The 24,052-nt window shown below is 41.8% G+C and overlaps 1 protein-coding gene across 1 annotated transcript in view; it reads right to left on the bottom strand.

Moving 5' to 3' along the window:
- Positions 1-24,052, bottom strand: part of AXL (AXL receptor tyrosine kinase) — a 144,016-nt gene that overhangs the window by 48,284 nt on the left and 71,680 nt on the right. Inside the window, exons 5-7 of the mRNA XM_068250668.1 lie at positions 23,000-23,080; positions 15,608-15,723; positions 692-887 (exon numbers count right to left, since the gene is read on the bottom strand). Coding sequence (XP_068106769.1) covers positions 692-887; positions 15,608-15,723; positions 23,000-23,080 — 393 coding nt within the window. The remainder of the gene's footprint in view (positions 1-691; positions 888-15,607; positions 15,724-22,999; positions 23,081-24,052) is intronic.

Consider the following 24,052-nt stretch of genomic DNA (forward strand, 5'->3'; position numbering starts at 1 on the left):
CTGGTCAAAAACAACCTAAAAATTAAAGTGTGTGAGTTCACCTTTATTGCAGAAATCTTTTATCCCATTGCAAAAAGAAAACAGTGACAATCAAAGTGAAAAGTAAATCACACAGGTGCTCAGGGGTGCCCAGAACAGGCAGCCATTAGATCTTTTGTTAGAACATGGGGAAGTATGGCAGGAATGGGGGGAATGGCCATTTTAAAGAGGAACTGCAGTAGAAATAACATAATGAATAAAACGGCTTATTTTTTACAATATTCATTTGTAGATTATTTAGTCAGTGTTTGCCCATTGTAAACTCTTTCCTCTCTCTGATTTACCTTCTGAAATGTAACACTGGTGGGGATATCTTTAGTTTTGCCAGGTGATCTGTACAGGATGTTTGTTACTGAGAGTTCTATGCACAGAGGGAGATATTGCTTGTTTGGCAGTTGGAAAAAGCTGTTATTTCCCACAATGCATCAAGGTCCAGCCAACTGGCAGGATCTTGGTCATGACATCACACTTTGGGAGGGGTTACACCACAATATCAGTGCTACAGACCCCCCGATGATCTATTAAAGAAAAGATAAAGATTTCTTGTGGGAAAGGGGGTATTGGCTACTGATTGGAATGAAGTTCAATCCTTGGTTAAAGTTCCTCTTATTAAAAAATCTTATTAATTTCAGCATAGTTCACTGCATTATACCTCCTTCCATTGTCTCCATAGCGACCCATTCAGTCCAGTGGGACACCCCTTCGCTGTTCAGGCAGGCTACGCGGACATTGTAGGTTGAGTAGGGAGCCAGGCCGCTGATCACATGACTATAAGGGGGCACGTTGATGTTCTGGTTGTAGATCTTGTGATGGGGCACAGTGCCAAGATGACTGTGAGGCAGAGTGGCCTAGAGGATCAAAGAGAGGGAGTAAGATATTGTTAGAACATCGTGCAACACACACACATATTCACTAATAATTCACAAGCAGTGCAAGTATAAAATGTCTCACTGGAGAAGAAAAAACTCTATTGGTCTTTTAGCATCCAATCAGCACTCTGCTTAGAAGTTGAAGCTTCCCCTAGTAACAAGAAACATGGAGGGAGATTGGTTGCTAGGTAAGGAAGAGAAAATGTTCTATAGTCACTTCATACGTGCAACCAAAGCATGAGCTAAATGCACACACTAGATTTTCATATACTGAGACAATCAGGTGTTATTGTTCCAGGTGAAAATCTAGTGTAAGTGCATCTTTCCCACAACATAATCAGTGATCACTGTGGGATCAGTAATGACCAATCACTATTTTATTGGAGTTTACAAAGGGTAGCATCTCACCCCTCCTTCCCTATAGTCCAAATAACCCAGCAGCATACTGTATATAGCAAACAATTATTACTATTTATAATTCCTGGAAACAGTAAAGGGCCGCTTCACAGTTGCTTAAAAAACGTATCCGTTCGAAACATTTTTTAAGCTCCGCTTAGCGCAGAAAGCAGATCTTAATGTTAAAATAGGATCTGCCTCCACTTAAGAAAATGGATCCACTTGCCGCATTGCGCTAAGCGGAACGCAGAGTCCAAACTTTGCACATTTTATCAGCCGGGAAAATGTATGCAAAGAAAGCCTATAAGGACAGACAGTGTCCGTTCTCACTAGGCTAGTTGCTGCTTCTGCTTCGCATGTTTTGATCACTGCCGTGATGTAATACTCACCTGTCCCATCGTCGATCGCTGCTCGGTCCCCATACACAGCCTGGTGGCCGGAGGAAGCATGTGAATCTCCACTGGGCTGCAAAAGACCAATGGGAATCCTTAGCAACAGGGAGGATTCTCATTGGTTCATGGTGGACCCTGTTGCTAGGGAGAATTAGAATTAGCATATGCAGCCTATGGAGAGCCCCATGCTCTTGCCGACCTCCGGGCTGAATATAGAGGGACCAAGTGGCAGTAGGACAGGTGAGCGGCGATGCGTTCGGGGCGAACATGATCGACTCAGAACACAGATTGAAGCGGACATGCGGACATGGAGCAGACGGTGAAATTGCTGTAAGCAGATGCAAAACATGTAACGCACCATCCCCATTTTGCATCCACTTTAATGTGAACAGGGCCTAATTGAGCATCTCCACAAGACTTGTGCACCATAATTAGAGTTATGATACACAGAGAGTTTGATAGCCGACCTCAGTAGTAGCTAAAATATACTGCTAGAGAGCTATGGATGTCAGAAACTGCACAGAATAATAATTTACAATTAGAGAGAAGGAATAAAACGCTTTAGCAGCAGTGGGAAGCACATTGTTCACACAAGGAACAACATATATTGCAGCCAGTTCACAACAGACACAGAGTAATGGCTTTTACTGTACATACTAGAGGTGACATGCCATTTTTATAAAATGAGAGCAAAATCAGTGATTGGATTATTTATCAATTACCCATTTTAAGTCATTATAAGCACACCAGAAACCAAAAATGGCAGGAATTGGGGCTGCCATCTATTTTTTTTTTTCTTTTAAGAATAGAGTCAGTAGTCTGCCTATAATTTTGATCTTTTGCCTTTAGTAATTTCTTATTCATGGCTGCAACAAGCATGCAGTGGACTTGGAGATTGCAGATCAGTGCTGCTCGTAATGGAAAAATCTACGCTTACGGATCATTACGAGTAATTTTACGCTATTACGCATTACGCAATTACGGTTACGGCGTAGGAAATTATCTACGGTACATCACTGTAATTACGCGTAAACTTACGCAATTACGCGTAAGGATACCGTAATGAAGGCGCTTACACTACGATGTTACGAGTAGTGCCGTAATAACCATTAATGCGTATTTTTTGACGCATGCGGACGATATGTACGCAATAGCCGTCAATGTGACAGTTATTGCGTACATATCATTCGTATGCGTCAAAACGTACGCTTATACTGAAGGGCGGGAGAAGATACTATTGGTTGCTTAGGATGTTGACTGATTGGCTACTCTTAGAAAATGGGAGATTTTACGTTAGTAATTACGCGTAAAATTACGCGTAAGTGTTCGTAAAATTACGCATGCCTAGCAATTACGGTAGACAGTGTAATTACGATACCACTTACGGTCTTACGCGTAAATAATTCCGCGTAAGACCGTAAGTTACGCGTAACGCTTACGCGTAAATTTACATTGAATTACGATGCGTAATTACGCTCATGCGTAATTTCGGCCCAGCACTGTTGCAGATGTCAGTCCTCAATGTGAGACAGCGATTCAGTGATTCCCTAATGTCTCCAACCCACTACCCTCCTGACTCTAAGCTCGTAAGGACAGGGAACTCCTCCTAGTGTTTCTTATCTAATGTAATTCATCATGTGGCCATGCACAAGTATTGGAGATGTCTCAAACCTCACCTCAACTATGAAAATACAGTAAAACTCCCATTATACCACACCAACGGGGATCGACTGAGGCCGGATAAGTAGTATCTGGTTACTTGAGAGTCAATGTTAAAAATAAGCCTAGCTAATAAACAGTACTATACTCCACACTGTATACTTACCATAAACTCTGTATTGAAGTTTAAATACAGTAATTAAAAACAAATTAGGACAAAGGACAGACTAAACTTCATGTAACAGAGGTTTATTACTGTATAAAAAAGTAGATTTCGGCATCCTGCAACAGGCCCGGATTTGTTTTCTGGTTGCTTGAGACTTCTGGTCCACTGAGTTCAGGATAATGGGGTTTGACAATACAGTATTTGTATTGCTGGATGTCCTGATTGTACAGAGTTTTGAACATCTCATGTATCTCATGCTGCATATTGACACAACATAAATAAATAATAGTAATAAAGTATTACTCAAAAAGTAAGCTTTTCGTGAAACTAGTTACTTATTTAGTGTGTTAGACAGCCCATATGCTAGTGTGACTCTTTAAAGGGGCACTATGGCGAAACATTTTAACATTTAAAATATGTGCAAACATATACAAATAAGAAGTACATTTTTTCCAGTGTAATATGAGCCATAAATTACTTTTCTCCTATGTTGCTGTCACTTACAGTAAGTAGTAGAAATCTGACAAAAGTGACAGGTTTTGAATTAGTCCATCTCTTCATAGGGGATTCCCAGCAAGGCTTTTATTCTTTATAAAGATATCCCCTAAAAAGGATTTAAAGAATGATGCTGGCCAGCTTTCCCTACACAGTTTTTCGGCAGTTGGACAGAGCAACTGCCATTCACTAAGTGCTTTTGAAAATAAATAAATCCCTGAGAATCCCCTATGAAGAGATGGACTAGTCCAAAACCTGTCGCTTCCTACTGTACCTACCTACTGTAAGTGACAGCAACATAGGAGAAAAGTAATTTATGGCTCATTTTACTCTGAAGAAAAAGTACTTCTTATTTGTATATGTTTGCACATATTTAAAATGTTGTGTGTGTGTGTGTGTGCGCGTGCGTGCGTGCGTGTGTGTGTGTGTGTGTGTGTATTAATTTTGTTTATTAATGTATTGATTTTAATTATTCATTTTTCCATAATAAATGTAAGCAAGCTTTATAAAAATACTGATATCTAATATTAGATTAGATTTTCCCTCTTTTTCTTCCTGTCTAGTGAAAATATTTTTGCAACATAGAAAAGTCCCTGCAATTCAGTGTATGAGGAAGCGAACAAAGGAATCAAAACTTACAAGTAAAACCCTAAGTGCTGAAGTGCGGTAGTTGACAAACATACTGGTATAAACATGCTGCAATACAATGTATAGGATGATGAGACTATGACACCAGTGTCCTGAAGGCATCCTCCACTCAAGAGAAAATAAATACAAAATGTAATATTTTGACAAAAGACAACAAGGACTAAGAAGTGTGTGCAATGGACTGTGTTAAAGGGAACTCGAGGTGAGAGGGATATGGAGGCTGACATGTTTGCTTCCTTTTAAATAATGCAGATTGCCTGGTGATCCTCTGCCTCTAATACGTAAAGCCATAGACCCTGAACTAGCATGCAGATCAGATGTCTATGACAAATCTGACAAGATTAGCTGCATGCTTGTTTCAGGTGTGTGATTTAGACCCTAATGACCAGGAAGATCAGCAGCACTGCCAGGTAACTGGTATTGTTTAAAAGGAAATAAATATGGCAGCTTCAATATGTCTCACACTTGGGGCTCCTTTAATGCACGATTAGGTGGGTAAAGTCTTACCACGCGATCAGTAGAGCAGAATACAAAACATCACATGCCATGCATTACGCATAACACAGTTTATTGCACACACCCTTAAGATTTTTATTGCTGTCATTATTAGAGAGTATACTGAATAATTCAGATCATTAACTGTCCCTCAGAGGGAGTCACAATCTATTATCTCTACCACAGTTGACGGCCAATCTTTAACCTCCCTGGCGGTTAATTTTTTTTGCCAAATTGGCAAAAATCCTTTTTTTTTTTTTATTTTTTTTTGTTTCATGTAAAGCTACCAGAGTAGTAGCTACATGAAACACCACTAGAGGGCGCATGTGTCCCTCTAGTGCGATCGTCGCCGGCATCAATAGCAAACAGGGGAACGCTTATATAACGCGTTCCCCTGTTTGGCCTCTCCTGTCGCCATGGGGACGATCGGGATGACGTCATGGACGTCAGCCGACGTCCTGACGTCAGGCACACCCGATCCAGCCCATAGCGCTGCCCGGAACTCATTGGTCCGGGCAGCGCAGGGCTCTGGCGGGGGCCCTCTTTCGCCGCTGCGTGTGGCCGATCGCCGCAGAGCGGCGGCGATCAAGCTGTGCGCGCGGCTAGCAAAGTGCTGGCTGCACGCACAGTACTTTGAATGGGGCGAATCGCCCCAGTAGAGCCAAAGAAATCCTCCTGCGCGGCATAGCCCGAGCTCAGCTCGGGCTTACCGCCAGGGAGGTTAACCTACTAGTATGTCATTTGGAATGTGGGCGGGGAATGGTGCCCCACAACCCTCCTATCTATGATGCTGCATGCATGCTGGTTTGTAGATCAGTAATTCATAACACTGATTGCTGGATCTTTCTTTTCATACTGTGGCCTGTATTATAACTTTAACCACTTAAGCCCAACTGGACAAATATATTTGTCCAGTGTTGTTGTGGAGAGCGCACCACCAGTTTGCTACTAAATGAGGCACATGTGGTATCATTTTAACCGTGACGAGTTGTGGAAACTTTTTTGGTGTGTCTAAAACCTGTGAACCACGTCACATGAAAAAATAGGTAGGGACAAACTCAATCAAATATAAAAAGTCATTTTCAGAATTATGATCAAACTTGGGAAAGTTTTAGCAACACTACAAGAGACATTTGTGGTATCATTTTAACCGTGAGAAGTAGTAGGATAGAGTTTAAAGAGTTTTAGGGTTGAGGCGCATGTCTCCTGTATTTTTTTTAGTCACAAACTGAATCAAAAGAAATTACATTTTTGCATATTCTGTACCAAAATAAAAGACTTGTAAAATGAAAACAAAGTGACAGAATATGAAAGAAACAACATATATTGTTACCTTAGGAACCTGGCTTTTTAAATATGTATGCCATAAGGGTATATTACTATTATTTTTCAAAATAAGGCCTTGTAATCATTGACAGTGTACAAAGAGATAGCAAAAAACACAAAACAGAAAAAAGACACCTTTATTTCCAAATACAATATTCTCTCCATACATTGTGCTAGGAACATAATCTAAATGTTGCAATAACCAGGATGGATGAGCAAATAAAATTGGTGGGTTTAACTTATAGTCAGCACTGTTTAATTTAAAGCTATAATGGATGTAAATGGAGAAATAGATTGTTTTTTCATCTTTTTCCCTTATTTTCCCTTTAAAATTCATAGAAAATAAGGTGATTACTAAACAAAATGAACACACACTAAAAGCCGAATTTGTCCTGAAAAAAACAATATATAGATCATTTAGTTGTGATAAGGAGTAATAAAGTTATTGGCAAATTAATGGGAGCAGCGCCTATATGTGAAAATTGCTCTCGGGCTGAAGTGGTTAAAGGACACCCGAGGTAACATGTGACATGATGAGATAGACATGGGTATGTACAGTGCCAAGCACACTAATAACTATGCTGTGTTCCTTTTTTTCTTTCTCTGCCTGAAAGAGTTAAATATCAGGTATGTACGTGGCTGACTCAGTCCTGACTCAGACAGGAAGTGACTACAGTGTGACCCTCACTGATAAGAAATTACAGCTATAAAACACTTTCCTAGCAGAAAATGGCTTCTGAGAGCAGGAAAGAGAGCCACAAATGGGTATGGTTTAGCTTCTCGCGAAGCTGTGATTACTTATGCACAGTAAGGTTTGCTCAGAGAAGGATTATGCCTAAACGGGGACTAAGGCAAGGTAGTATCTTTAGCTACCCATAGTAGTCTTTCTGAAAAGCAAGGGTGAGCTCAAAGAAGATAGCAGTTGAGCACTTTGACACCCACTAAGCCCCAGGCACCTGCCTAGGGTGTCTTGTACAAGATCCTGCTCTGGATATACTATTGCAGAAAGGTTTTTTTCAATTCCTGATGGTTACCTGTAACTTCCAAGTATCTATAGAAAGAGGGAAACCAGGATCCCAATGGTGCAGTATCATAGGATGAGTTGGTATATGTAAATGTATAAGAAATATACTCACAAAGGTGGGTTGCAAGAACTTATCAGAGCTTACGGGAATATAACCATCCCAACTCCGTTTTCCAGGTCTGTCGAAGCAGATGCTGGTTGGTTGCTCTCCTTGGATAGTTGTGAGGACTTTAAAGAGACTCCGTAACAAAAATTGCATCCTGTTTTTTTATCATCCTACAAGTTCCAAAAGCTATTCTAATGTGTTCTGGCTTACTGCAACACGTTCTACTATCACCATCTCTGTAATAAATCAACTTATCTCTCTCTTGTCAGACTTGTCAGGCCTGTGTCTGGAAGGCTGCCAAGTTCTTCAGTGTTGTGGTTCTGCTATGAACTCTCCCATCCAGGCCTCTCTCTGCACACTGCCTATGTGATATTTAGATCAGTGCAGCTTCTCTCTGTTCTATTATCTTTTACAAGCTGGATAAATCCTCCTCTGAGCTGGCTGGGCTTTCACATACTGAGGAATTACATACAGGCACAGCTGTCTGCACTCTGCAGGAAGAAATAGCCTGACACTTCAGTGGAAGATAGCTGCAGGGGGAAATAAACACACAAATGATCCCTTGAGATTCAAAAGGATGGCTGTATACAGCCTGCTTGTGTATGGATGTATTTTCTATGTGTGGACATACTGTACATCAATCTACTTCCTGTTTTGGTGGCCATTTTGTTTGTTTATAAACAAACTTTTTAAAACTGTTTTTAACCACTTTTAATGCGGTGAGGAGCGGCGAAATTGTGACAGAGGGTAATAGGAGATGTCCCCTAACGCACTGGTATGTTTACTTTTGTGTGATTTTAACAATACAGATTCTCTTTAAAGAGAACCAGAGATGAAGCACCCTCTTGTATTTTACCTTATAAATCAGTGGGAACATGACAGTAAACACCTAATCTGCCCTTTGTTTCATTGTTCTCTGTGTAATCTGACTGTTATCACGTCTGATAAGAATCCCCGACTGAGAAGTCAGGCTGCTCCGTCTAGCTTTGCTACAGAAAGATTATAGCTAAGTCTGTATTCTGTGGTGTTATTTCAAGCCCAAGCCTGCCCCCTTGTGGCTTTGCTATAATGACTCAGCTATAATCATTCCCAGCAAAGCCAGATTTAATTGCTCAGTCTGGGATTCTTGTGACTGCTGTTAACAGACACTTTTAGCAGTGAGGAGGAAACAGAGAGCATGGTAAGTGTTTTCTCTAATGTTCTTACTGATATACATGGTAAAATACACAAGGGTGCTTCCTCTCTGGTTCCCTTTAAGGTCCTTGTAACTATAAACGCCGAAGGGTATGGACCATGCTAAAAGTACTGGTGGAGGCAACCTTGATGATAGACAAGAACTAAAACTGCTTTATAGGTGAGACTGAGAAGTGTAATGTCTTACCTTCTCAAAAGGACAAACCAACAGCATTCTAGGCACTTTTATTGACCTGATGAAGCAGGACAAGACCTGTGAAACGCATTGTCTATTGTGCATGAATAAATACCTTTTCCATTAATTATTGTTTTGTCCTTTTGAGAAAGAAATACATTACACGTATCACCTATATACTAGTTTTAGTTGTTTAGCGTGGATATGCTATTTTTTTGTAGAGCACTCCATTTTACCATGTTTTCTATAAATGTAATCATCCAGTAAGGCTATTGTCCATGTTTTGAAGTTGGTGTTAAGGTTTTTCTCAGGCTTCCTAATTATTCATGTAAAATGGCTTCCCTGCAGAACTTCACTACTGGAAATGATAACTTCATAAAACAAATTATAAGCACACATTGTAACAAATAGTTTCCTTTCTCTGCAAGCCCCCAAAAATTGCAGAAGTAAGAAGTCACACTCAGCAATAAGCGATTCCTCTTTCACTGTCTGTTTATACACCAAGGACACTTAGCCTAGTGAATTCAACAACACCACAGGAAACGGGGAGAACACCACCAGGATCCTCTCACCACAGCCTGTCACAGAATTCCTCCACATCTATTACGTTATTCCATAATAAGGGATATTATCATAATGTCTGTCTCGATACACACGTCTGTCTAGATACATCTCATCTGTATCCATTTTAGCTGAAAAATCCTGCATCTCAGAAAAGACATGTTCATTGGGAGGACTATATTGATACAGTCTTCTGCTGAGGTTAATGTTTCTGTCTACTGTGGTCCGGCTTTTTATCGCAATATAGTTTGATTGATACACACTGATTGTCCAAAGTTTAAACCAGGTGTCTGAAAGATAGGTGGTTATTTGGGAAAACTTGAGGTTTGAGGAAAGTATTTAAGTTGAGCAGATGTACGGGACCTTACTTGGGAGATATGCTAGGATAGTTTTGGGGATTAGTGTTGACGAGGAAACTGGGAATGTACATAGTAAATAAGGTTTGTGGAAAAACTGTTGTACTGTCCTGTTAATTATGATGGTCAATGTTGACAAATGTCTTTCCACTACGAAGTGGGTTTCTGGGTAAAAGAACCGAGATGGGCCCAAAATACCCACTATAAGGATATGCTATGTGTATATGTACCATCGTATGGGAAAATAGGTGGAGGCACCTGCCAATTTTTGCTGTGTTTTTAAAAACATAATAGAAAATGGAAAAAAAGTAAATGGAGGTCAATTTTGCTGTTATTTGATGAAACTTGTAATTTGTCTTATGGCACTCTTTTGCATTGATTTATCTTTTTTTTATTTATCCTTGATTTCCAATAAAGATATTTAAAAAAACAAAACAAACAAACAAACAAAAAACAGGCGTCTAATATTGTGTTGCCCTCCTCCAGAGCCGGATCATCCACAAGGCAAACGTGGGCAGTTGCCTGGGGCCTGGCGGATGCTAGCGCCCACCAAATCTAACTAAAAATAAAAGTCAGGTGACCATCAGTGGTGGGCAAAACTGATATCTTGTCTACAGCCCCATTTCACTTGAATCCATTTCTGCCCCATATGCTGCCAAGACACGTCTGACCACCAAGGCATGGGCACCTCAAGACCTTTGAAGGCATCCTGTAGCATCTGGTACCAAGATGTCTGCAGGAAATCCTTGAGTTGAGACGTGCGGACTCCATGGGCTGCACGTTTCCCCCCATATCCCACAGATGTTCAATGGGATTGAAAACTGGGGAATTTGGAGGCCAAATAAAACACAATTTATCAGATCAGGAAACCTTCCTCCATTGGCCCATAGTCCAATTCTGACATGCCCAGTATAGTCCCTGTGGATGGTGGGCAGGGATCAGCATGGGCATACTGGCTAGTTCTGTGACTGCTATATATCCATACATAGCCAGCTACAATGCGCTTTATGTTTTGGTACCTTTCTCTCAGGGCCAGTGGTCTAGCACTGGTGTAGTAATAAGTGTTGCAGATGTTGAGATAGCTTATATAGATATATAGTTGAGAAAGGTCCTTTCAACGGGAAGGGCAAAAAACATCCAGTCACACTCCCCGTTTAGCTGCACGGTGGTCCCTTATACCGGCCTGTGGTGTGATTGACTGCATCTGTTTGGTTCAGATGTCCTTCTTTTTACATTACCTGTACAAATTATTTGGTTCTGTTCCCAAATGGGTCTATGAAATTCTTATATACACAAAGGCCTAATGAAGGGCACATCTTGCCCAAAACAAACTTATGTGTCGTTTCCTAAACAATGATCGCTCATTACGTCAAGCCAAATTATTCGTTCTGTCAGTCTCATTAAGGATTGTTTTGTCTGGATTATGACTTCTGATGCTGCATTGTGATATTCGTAAAGATTGAATGATTGGATAAGATTCACTTTTGTATTTTTGTGTCAATAAAAGCAAACTAAGTTTTCAACTGCAATATCCTGTCATGGTGTCTTCAAAAAATCATGTCCTCATAAAGCTCTTCAAGTTGTTTAGATAGCAAAAGGGTCTATTAACCACCATGGGCCCTCCCTCAATTCGGTCCACTCTACTGTAAAGGTGCGAGTCGCCTGTACCTGCTCAGTACAGCAGACCAGATAAGGCTCAGCTATTTCCACTTGAGGCCGATCGGAAAGCTTCTTCTGTGCCTGCTCTGGAGCCCAAAAGGTAAATATTGCCGCACATGAAGCTTGGGGGAGCTCGTCGGCAATCAGAAAAACGTTACAAAAGCGCCCAGTGTGAACTAGCGCTAGTGTGTCCTTCTTGGTCTTACAACCCCGGCAATGACACCCTTCCCATGGACTAACTCGGACTTAATTTGCTGGGTCTCTGTAAAAGCGCATGATCGTGCATCCTATACCGTTTGCATGGACAACCTTGTGCTATGTTGTATAACCATTAGCAGGGTCGGACTGGGACACTGGGCCCCCACCAAAGAAATTTCAACCTGGGGCCCACACGTCCCATGATTGCAGTGAAAAAAGGGGCGTGATCATGCACCGGAAGGTGGGGGTGGTCATGATGTATTTTGGAGAGGGACAAATTGTAATTCAGAGACACTGCTGCCCATCAAAACTTTGCATAGAGTCCCCTCCTTCAATATAAAGTAATGTCCTACTTTGCAAAGGTTGCGACCGCAGAGGTTGCAGAGGTTGCGACCACATCAGGGCCCTTGGGCCAAAGGGGCCCCGAAGGGCTCTCCCTCAACTACAGTATTACCTCTCTGTTGGTCCTGTGCTCATAATAATCACTTCTATAGATACTTTGAACAGTGGTAATCATTAACAAGCTATTTCCAATCCCCTTCTTGCACCTCTGACACTGTAGTTGCCATTGGCAGGTTTTAGTGCGCCGTATCAATTGTTATGTATAGAGTGCTTGGGGGGCCCCATTGTAAAATTTGCATCGAGGCCTACAGCTCCTTAGCTACGCCACTGCTCTCAGCATGAGTGATTACAGCACTGAGAAGAGAATTTTTGTGCTGCAGGCAGCAATTGGAGCTCTGTCAGACAAGGAGGGGGGGCCCACCAGAGACCAGGAGGCGGGGCCCACTGAGGGAAAAAACTGTACTACTGTGGCCCAGTCCGACCCTGACCGTTAGCTACCTCTCTGTCTGTCACCCCTTGTTTACATTGTATGTATCCCTATTTATTGTCCAGCGCTGTGTAATATGTTGGCGCTTTATACATACAATAAATAATAATAATGAACCTCTGCACAGGTAAAAAACAAACTCTGCAGCTGAGTACTGCACAGATGAAGGAAAACATTTATGCTTGGGCTTTAAGTGACTGGCTTTTACTGCTCTCGATACTCAATCGCAGTGATAAACATTGAACTTACTTCACTATAGGCGCATTTGTTCTATTAAATACAGAAAAGTTTTACTTTATTTTGATAGTTGTTCTGTAAAATCCCTTTCATCTACACTCATCCCACCTGGCAAAACATAGCAGCCGGCCGCACGCTCCTCACCATCCACCCCTCTGCCCAGCACAGACTGTGATAAAAGACACATCACCCTGAGGTATTTCTACACTCAGCAGGCTCCATTGTTAACAGTGAGTAATGGCTTTCCAATGTAATCCCCCCCACTGCTCACCAGAAGCTGGCTGTCTCAAGGAATGTCACAGTGCTGTCCCTCCTATTATATGGCAATCATTACTCAGGGGAGATGTATGAAGTGGCGAGGAAAGGTTATAGCCTATAAAGACAGGTCACTGTCATCAGTAACACTGATCCAAAGCAGTAACACACCAATAGCTCCTTACTATCCTGAAGCCAGCCATAGGCTTGCATGCGGTGATCAGTCATGATCCAGTTTTCCTCTGTTGCATTCTGTGGCGTAGAAATGAAACGAGCATATTGAGTGTGTTCTGCTTGTATTAAGGGGAATTGGGGGTACAGAGCAAATGTTACACTGCCTTCAGTTCTGTATAATAGTCATGTGATACGGTGTGTGGCGCTGGCATTCCAGGCCAGCCACTGTGTAAAGGGGCCCATACACTCAGCCGATTTCCGGCCGATCGATTTGCGTCCGATCTCGATCGATTTCAATCGATCTGACATGTTGGAAAATTTAGGCTTATCTCTTGAGATGGCTTATCATTTTGCATTGGACTAATGGAAATCTGATGGCAACAAAATGCCATCAGATCGATTTTCAATAGATTTTATACTGAAATCTATTGGAAATCTGTTCCTAGTAAAAAATGTTCCTAAACACATCAGATAGATCAGAAAATCTACTGATGATCTATCTGCTGCTAATCTAACGAGTGTATGGCCATTAAGAGGTGAGAGCAGAGAAGAAGAAATGGGTTGGTAACGATCACCGATATTCAAAGTATATATAAAAGTGATTCCCACTATAACATCAACAAAGAGGTAATGCAGTGCAGGGGCATAAGAATAACCCCTGTGACTAATGTGGGTGGGTTAAGGGGCCCACACCGTCAGCAAGTGCTGAGTTAAAGGAAACCGGAGGTGAGAGGGACATGGATGCCCACCTGTTTGTTTACTTTTAAATAGTGCACATTGCCTGGCTGTCCTGCTGATCATCTGCCTCTAATACTTTAGGCCATAGACCCTGAACAAGCATGCAGATCAGACAGATCTGACAAGATTAGATGCTTGTTTCAGGTGTATGATTTAGACGGTAGTGACCAGAAAGATCAGCAGGACTGCCAGGCAACTGGTATTGTTTTAAAGGAAATATGGCAGCTTCCATAGGTCTCACACCTCAGGTTCCTTTAAAATGCGGGGTCGGCAGCACAGAAGTATACGTAATGTGCTTCCGGCAGCAGGACAGACCCTCCTCATTCCTCTTCTGTGTAGTCACAGCAATAACCATGCAGCTCACAGTGCTTGTCACATGACAGGAGCCACACAGCGATTGGCCGCACAGTGTGGAGCTATACTGAACATGGGAGTGAGGAAGACCTGTCCTGACACCAGAAGTGTGTAATGCTCCTCTGGGGCTAAGGGGGCCTGCATCTGTCAGCAAATGCATAATGAGGGTGGGAGGCTGTAAGATTAGTGACTGTGGGCCCTGGTAGGTTGTAATTACACCCCTTATGCAGTGGAGAGGGCCCCATAGGTAGAGGGTGCATGTTGTGGCTGTAGCTATTTGCATTATTATTTCGTATTTATACAGTTCTGACATCTTTAGCAGCGGTGTACAGAGTATATATAATCTTGTCACTTAATTGTCCCTCAGAGAGGTTCACAATCTAATCCCTACCTGAGTCTCTAGGGCCAATTTTATGGGACAGACAATTAACTTATGTGTATGTTTTTGGGATGTGGACGGAAACCAGAGTGCCCGGAGGTAGCCCATGCAGACACAAGGATAACATACAAACCCCTTGTAGATAGTGCTCTGGCTGGGACCCAGTGCTGCAAGGCGAAAGTGCTATCCACTATGCCACCATGCCGCCCTGCTGCAAGGCCAGTGGTGGTGGTGGTGGTGGTGGGGGGTATGGGTTGGGGGGTTGCCCTCTGATAAGGAGATATAGCTGTAATACACAGCTTTACATTCTACCTCGTCACTCAACCTTTTTCTCTACTAGAGAGCCCACAGTGGCCTAATTGTAGACTTTACTTTACAGACATTTTCAAGCATTATTTACATTCTACAATCCTATTGTATTAACATGGAATTCAAAGCTTCCCAGTTAAAACAATTATAATACATCAGCTCCCTCAAAAACCCAAAAATGTAGCTTCCTTTGATGAAATTTGTCTGAATGAGCCTGCATTTCTTGAGGGTGAATGGGAGGAGTCATATGGTGACATCATCACAGTCCACAAGCACATAAGGGGCGGTCTGAGACCTGTCCTAGGAAACATAACAAACTTCAAAAAAACAACAGCCCTACATTCTCGACTAATTCCCACAAAAACAACAATGATCTTGAATAGAGTTTTTTTTTCTCTTTAATGCAGAAGACATTCATATATTGTAGTTTTTGGGAAGTAATATTATATATATATATATATATATATATATATATATATATATATATATATATATATATATATATATATATATATATAAAATGATAATATAATATATAATAATAGCCCCATATGCTGCAGAAATGTCCAGTTACCTGCACAGTACACACATACACCTGATAAGCACCACTCTCTCCTGGCTGCCATGACACCTCCAGCTCTGTCGTACTCCGTGTCACTAGTGTCAGGTCCTTCGGTTTCCTTGGCAGAACTACAATGAACAGAAACAGAGGTGATTGTTTAATGACTCTTATGAAGTTTGAGGAGACATCAATGGAGTAATCCTATGATGTTGTGAGTATTGAGCAGTGCAGAGAACAATAGCATAGAAAGCACAGGCATGATCCAACCACTAATATTACTGTTTAGTGAAATGAAATGGAGAACTGAAGCAGAGGCTGACATATTTATTTCATTTTAAACAATGCCAGTCGCCTGGCTATCCTGCTGACCCTTCTACCTCTAATACATTTAGCCATAGACCCTGAACAAGCATATGCAGATCAGGTGTTTCTGACATTATTATCAGATCTGACAAGATTAGCTGCATGCTTGTTTCTGGTGTGATTCAGACATGACTGCGGCCAAATAGATCAGCAGGGCTGCCAGGTAACTGGTATTTTTTTAAAGGAAATAAATGTGGCAGCCTCCATATTCTTCTCACTTCAGTTGCCCTTGTAAGTGGTCTGAAACTCTGACATAACATACCAATAAAAATACGTTTTATTACTCATACAGTTATCATATTTGCTTTTGTGCCCAAGTAATATTGTCTGTTTACAAATTACAAGTTTGCAAAGAGTAGTTTATCTTGCCCAGAAAGCTGCCATTGCATTTTATTCCAGCTGCTTTTTTTTTATTATATATTAAAATCTTCTAGTGAGCTGTTCTGAACTGTGTGTATGCCTGAAGCAGAGAGAGCTTCTCAGAGAGTTTTTTCAGTTGTTTACACACAAATGTAACAACATTGGAATGTAAACAAAGATACCGTTATCTCCAGTTTGGATGTGAATTTGAAGCTGTATAGCCTTTCCTTAGCAGGACAAAGTGCTGTGTTTAACCGTTTCAATGATGTTCTGCTACACATTTTTTTTCTGGGATAGTAGCTTTAAAGCTGGAAGGAATCTTTTAGAGCATAGTAGAAATGCTGACTTTCAGACCACTTTAAGTCAGTTAAATTGTAACTCCACTTTTGTTAAAAATTACTGTCAATAAACATCACTTCTAAACAGGACGCTCTGTATTGTGGTGTCTTTGCAAATTACTTAGCCCACATTGCGCAATTAGCGCGGCCCGTGTTACCTAGGTATTGTGGGCATTGCTGGAGTAACAGTTATCATGGTACCTGCATAGTGTGCACCAATGTGTTCATTAATGGTACAATCTCCTGAACAATTGCTATTGGTGGCAATCGACAATTAACAATTGTTCCATCGAATCAAATTTCAAAAGGATTCTTTTTAGTCTAACTGGATTGCTTATCATTTTCCCCATCATTGATCAGATCAGATGGTGGATCGTTTGGGAACCTTTGCTCTAACAGCACTGGCGTTACCTAGGAAATGCAGGTCACGCTAATCACACACAGTGCACTACCTTCTCACTGTAAGTAATGGTAAAACTGACATGCACTCCTTGCAGATGGCAACTTTACTGAAGAGGGCTGAGCAGCATGTCTATACAACGGTTGTTCCTACACTGTCAGCTAAAATGATAGTGAAGGGTGGCTTTGGGAAAGTTCCATGCAGCTTCTCCACGTAGCAGTTACTCTGGGCAGTTACTCCATAAGCACAGTACAAAGCAGATGAATCAGACATCTTCCTTTCCAGGTACTTTCCACTGTGTTGGGTAAAAAGGTCAGGCAGCCTTGTACTATGCGGGAGGCCTGCACTGGGCGGAGCGATGTGGTTCCCAGTCAAGCTGTGTCATCCCCAGGAGGCTATGCAAGCAGCTCTCATTGATCTTTATAAATCAGTAGCTCCAAGCATAGCTGCAATGCCATCTGCTTTATTTTCACTGCTATAGAGACATTGATAAGGCAAGCTATAAACTATTAGCAAATAATGCCAAAAATTGAGAGAAAGCCACACGCTGTTCCCATTCCACATTCTTCTGCCATGATCTACACAGGCAGCATTGTTGATCGGTTGCCCTTTACTGCCTAGTGTTAAAGTGTCAGAAGTCATTGCCAGTATAATCAGTAACATCCTGCTGGATTGTATTACATTTTCATCTTCTCACACTGATCTGCGGGCTGCAGAAAGCAGGTGGAGAAAGGGGTGTATAAAGCCCATCATTATTTGGAGGAAATAGTGAAAGAGTGAATCAGTGCAGCCATGCAGCAGTTAACAGAAGACTGCAGCGCTTTCCGCTCTCCAGCCCGGGATGCCAGCGAGGTTAGCGGGCACTGAGTCAGACCACGCTGAGGCTAAACAAGTGAATCAGTCGCATTCCTCCTGCAGGAATCTTCCGCAAGGATGTGTCACCGGTATGGGAGACAGGTGGGAGTGATTAGCGTGAAGCCTCAGTTCACGGGTTCGTGAAATGGTCTTTATACTGGCACCTTAAAGTGAACCTCTAGACTAAAAATCTACTCAGCAGAACTGAAAAGACTTGGTGTTTCTTTAACAGTTTCACAGCATCAGAACTTTGTTTTTCTTACCAAAGCCTCATTTTTAGCTGCATTTTTAGCTAAGCTCCACCCATCGAAGAAAAAAAGCCCGGGCTTTTTTTCCCTGATGCTGTGCAAAGCATGATGGGATTTCCTATGTTGTTATTCACGTTGCCTAGCAACTGGGAGAGGTGCTCAGGACACAGGACAGTTGGAACTGTGTCTCATGCTCCCTGTCACCTCCTTTCAACAAAAAAGATGGCTGCCATCATGAAATCAAACATTTGCCTGTTCTTTTAAAACATTGTGGGTAAGAGATTATATTACCTATTTTAATTAACATAACTAATGTAACTTAATGACAGTATGTTTGTTTAGGCTGAAGTTCCTCTTTAACTTTTACCACATGAACTCACCAATGCACAGCTCAACCTTCCCTTACAAAGACTCTCTCCATAATGTAAGACATCTTATAAATGGCTTTTAAAGGGTTAATTTAAAAGTTAAAGGACCACTATCATGAAAAATTGTAAAATTCAAAATGCATATATATAAAATGTACATTTCTCAGGAATCCTGGGACAATAGTGGCTGGATAGTGTACTGGTTAAGGGCACTGCCTTTGATGTGGGCAACCAGGGTTCAAATTCTGGCTAGGGTCAGTAAATACCTATTCAGTAAGGAGTTCAAGGCAAGACTCCCTAACACTGCAGGGTGGCCTCTTGAGTGCGTCCCAGTGGCTGCAGCTTTTGAGTGCTTTGAATCCGACAGGAGAAAAGTGTTATACAAAATGTTCATATCATTATTATTATATAGTACTGGAAACTCTTATACTCCAAGCCCTCAGCTCTCCATAAGGTCTATATGGGGCCTTACCTCCAGAGGCATAACATCCCTTGCAAAGGGAAGCAGGCGCAGGGGGGCCCAGAAGCTGCAGGGGGCCCCATGGAGGGAGAAATTTATTTTCCCTGTCCTGAGAGACTGACAACTAAGGGCATGGAGAGAAAAAAAACTTTTTGCTCTCTGCACAAATATTCTTATGACTGCATGTGCTCAGCAACTGATAAAGAATCATACAAAGTTTTGTAGACAGTCCCTATTCAGTGTAGAGCAGGGTCTTGTGTACAGTGCCCAGCCCCCACCACCCACTCCCCAAATGCTCTGTACTGTACTGATGCTGGAGGAGTCTGCAGAGCCAGTTCTGCTCCATCAAAAGACACAGAGTGAGTGTAATAAGCCGCGGCAGGGAGCGCACTAGTCTGTCAGTTTTTTGGGTGCGATTTTCTGTATGCGTTTTCTGCACATCATGTGTGTCTGCATGTGTGAAAACATGCATGTTTATCACAGACGCTAATGTAATTGATAGAGAAAATGCGTGCAGTGCTTCACTGCTGTCTGTTATTTTTAGTGTACACATTCAAGGTTGCACTAGCCAATTGAATAACATTGGTTCTAATGGCTGGAATACACGAGTCGACCGGCGGCTCGATTAGCCGCCGGATCGACCCCAGCCACGTCCCCCTCGTCTGCGCAGATGGATTACCGCTTGCCCCTGCCGGTGCTTCCTTATCAGAGCTCGATTCCCTGCCATTGTCCGCCGGCGGGGATCGAGCGGGCGGCAGTCGAGCGGCTTGATCAGGCCAGCTGAATATTATCAGCTGGCCTGATCAGCTGCTCGATACACGGTACAGAAACGTACCGTGTATCCCCAGCATAAGTTTACCTGTGCAGAAAGCAGGACTTTGTTTTAAATTTTTTCTCTGAGTAATGTGGAAACAGACTTGACCCTCCTCAATAGTTATAGGTGGTGTTTCTTCCACCTTAGTTATTCATGTTGTGTTATTTCCTCTCCTTTTCAGTATCTTAAAAATGTATACCTTATATACTTGCGTATAAGCCTAATTTTTTAACACAAAAAATCTGCTGAAAAGTTTCCCCCTCAGCTTATATGCAAGTCAGTGGAGCAGTACGGATGGTGGAGCAGGTGTTGTTACTGGCAGAAGGACATAAGGACATTGCACTAGTGATTCTGCTCTTGCCAGCTGGCTCCCTGCTGTGTCCGTACCCCCCAGCCCCTGCAACATGGTGTGCAGAGTGCACTGCTTAAGACTACCTGTGTCCCCTGGCTTGTGGAGCGGAGGGTGCAAGCTACGTGTCAGCGGTGCAATAATCGGGGATTCTTCCTGTTGCAATCGCCGTGTTTCATATCTGTGATGCCATCTAGTGGTGTTTTGAGACACAGGTCTGTCATACTTGTGGCACATCTGGCTATGGGGAGAGGGTTGACTTGTACTGGGGGCACATCTGGCTACTGTGGAGGGGGCTCTACTGGGGAGGGGGCTTATACACAAGTCAATCACTTATTCCTGGTTTCTGAGGGAAAAGTGGGCATCTTGGTTTATATGCAGGTCGGCTCATATGCGAGTATATACAGGACTTAGCAGTGGTGTAACTAGAGACCATGGGACCCCATAGCAAAACTTTTAGGCCTCGTTCACATTGCATTTTGGTCGCGTTAGCGCACGCGTTGGTCTTTTTTCTGAAGCAAATTTTTTTTTATTCCCGGTGCTTGGGTGGGCATTGGGTTTTTGTGAAAAGCGCTTTTCTAAGCGCTTTTCTGAGCATTTTTTTAATTCACTCCTTGACGCAACGTCAGGAAGTGAACTCTTTGACCTCGAAGAGAATTAAGGTAATACAATGTATTTTTTCTTAAAAACGCGAACGCAATCGCTGTACAAAGCGATTTTGGGAGCGTTTGCGTTTTTCCTATGCCTTCCATTGAGGCAAAATCACCCCAAAAATTGGTACAGGCACCGCTTTGCTGCACGCACAGCGCACAAACCGCGCTGATATGAACCTTCTCATAGAGATTCATTGCACAAGTGTTTTGTGGGCGATTTTAAGAATCGCCTGCTCTTGAAAAAAGTCTGAAAACGTCCCTAGTGGGAACGCGCCCTCATGGGGCCTTTACATGTAGGCACTCATAATCAATGCCACCTGCCCCTACCCTATGGATATGAGTTAATTGGGCAATTTGCATTATCATGCAATGTACACTGCTTATAGTCCATGGACACTGAGACAAAAGTGGGTGGAGAAACACAAGAAAGTTAATGGTGAGAACATTAAGTACTAACTGTGCCCCCTCTCCTCCAGGGCCCCATAGCAGCTGCTATGGCTGCTACGGCTATTGCTACGCCCGATACTTAGGCTTGTACAGCTTCAGTATGGACATTATCAATAGGTATTATGTTAGCTGATTTTTCCTGTGCATTAATCACGGACTGTATATATTCTTGTATTTTCCCAAAAAGTATGTTTTTGAACCCAGTTATATTTGTTTTCTGTAGGCACATTTGACTTTTTGGAATATGTTAGAACTATTCTCTATGGACATCTATTTATATCTTATAAATATCTTAAAATGAATAATCCAAACATTTGTATAGCGATTTTCTCCTGTCGGACTCAAAGCGCTAAGAGCTTCAGTCACTGGGACGCGCTCAAGAGGCCTTAGGGACTTAGGGAGTCTTTCCTAAGGGCTCTTTCACATTAGGGCAGATTTTCTGCGTTTCAACGCAAAGGGTAAAGTCTGCGTTACCCAAGGTGAAATGAAAGTCCATAGACTTTCATTTTAGCTTTCACATATAACGCAGCCTTTTTGTGCGTTGCGTTACACTGCACCGAGGTGCAGTTTTTCGGCCGACGCTAGCTTTATGCGTTACAATGTTAGTCAATGTAAAACGCACACTATGCACGTTTTTAATCCGTTAACGCAGGCAATCAGTCCCAGAATGCAACAGAGGAACAATGTAGAAAGTTCAAAACTAAAAGAAAAAAAAATTACCTGCGTTTTTCTATGTGCTGTAACGCATTGAAAACGGATTAAAAACGCACACTCACTGCAGTGCAACGCATATCAAAACGCAATTAAAACGCATACAACAAAACGTATGCTTTGAGCGTTCTCCAACGCCAGCTCTGATGTGAAAGAGCCCTTAGGACTCTTACTTATATGCCTTACTTACATCTTATCCTTGGTCTTGGTCTTCTATTGGTTGTTATATACCTGAATTCATATGGTCTACTACTTGATGCAAATAAAAATAGTGTTACAAAAATATGTACTTTTCTCTCAGAGTAAAATGCACTATCAATTAATTTTTTTCCTATTTTTTGTTGCTGTCAGGTGTGACAGAATACACATAATATTGGTGCTTTCTGTCATCAACACTTTCCATGAATGAGCATTAGCTTTAAGGAATAACCAATGTGATATTTTAGAAGTTCAACATGAAGTTTACCTCAGCAGAAACACCATTTTGAAGATGAATAACTTTATTTATACAGATCTGTACATCAGATCTAAAAAGGGGACAACCAAGGAGAAAAGCTAGATTGGGGATATGGTTACAAAATAGGGACTCGTTGTCCCTCCAGTAGGGAGTGCTGGGAGGCATGTTTCGCCTGCGTTCTGGCATCCAATCTAGCAAACTTCCTTTAAAGTGGACATGAACTCAGAACTTCCTCTCTGCTCTAAAAGATAAGCAATGGCATAATAACCTTTAAAGGAAAACATTTCTTTGTTACAGCTGATACAAATCCTACAATAAATATGCAGTTTGTCTACTTCCTACTTTCATGGAATATTGTTAACATCCTGTGTTACCCAATGAGCTCTCTGCCGTGGCAGTCAGCTGACACAGCTAAGGGATCAAATTACAACTTGTGCCTAATCACAGATGAGGGGGAATTAGACAGGCTAAAGTCTCTAAGTACATACAGGTGCATTTCTATGTTTTCCTTATATCCTGTGCAAGAGTTCAGGTCCACTTTAAAGTGGTAAAATTAAGACTTCCATCCATTTACAATATACCTTTGATTGATGCCGTTCTAGATGTTGTCACACCTTTTCCATTGTGAGCTTCACAGGAGAACAAAGATGACTTGTTGAGTCCTAAAGAGGATAAGAATACAGCAACAGCATATGAGTAACACAATAAACAGGTGTATACATTACAAACTGTGGAATCAAGATGTTAACTTTTTGTAGTATCGTTTCAATATAACCTGTTAGAAGCCCCTAAAGAATTAACATGAGCTACCAGTTTTGAGTCCACTGTTGAAACTGCTATCTTGTGCATTTTGTGCAGTCTGACTAGTACACCCAGTGATGTAGCTAAGGAACTGTGGGCCCCGGTGCGAGTTTTACATTGGGCCTCCCCCAACCACTCTATACATAACACTTGATACGGCGCAACAAAATCTGCCAAGGTCATCTACAGTATTAAGGTGGCCACACACCATACAATTTTTTAAATATCTGTTCAATTTAAGAATTGCAATAATTTTTTCTGACTGATTGTAACATTTCAAAAAATATGACCAATGTACCACACACCTACTGTATGTACAATTTTTCCCCAATTATAATAAAAAATGATTGGAAACTCTGACAAAATTGCCAGGGTGTGTATATTAATAAATTGGCAATCTAACACACTCCATACAATCTTTAGAAAGATTGAAGAAAAATATCTGGCATTCCGGATCGATAAAAATCGAAGAAAACAGGAAAGCCGATCCGATTTTTCAGTCGAATGAAAAAAAAGCTTTCAATTTTTTCGGGAGATCCGATCGTCTATATTGAATTACAGTAAAATCGGATCATTTTATTGTATCGTGTGTGGCCACCTTAAGAGGTACAAGAAGGGGATGGGGAACAGTTTGTTAATGATTACTACTATTCAAAGCATCTATAGAAGTGATTATTACCAGCACAGGACCAATAAAGTGCTAATATACTGTGGTTGAGGAAGGGCCCCTCTGACCCAAGGGCCCAGATGCTGTCGCTACCTCTGCAACCCCTATTGCTACACCACTGAGTACACCCTTTTTTCTTCCACAAGGTATCCTTTAAATTCGTTTT

Source organism: Hyperolius riggenbachi, chromosome 8 (assembly GCF_040937935.1).
Source record: "Hyperolius riggenbachi isolate aHypRig1 chromosome 8, aHypRig1.pri, whole genome shotgun sequence".
NCBI lineage: Eukaryota > Metazoa > Chordata > Amphibia > Anura > Hyperoliidae > Hyperolius > Hyperolius riggenbachi.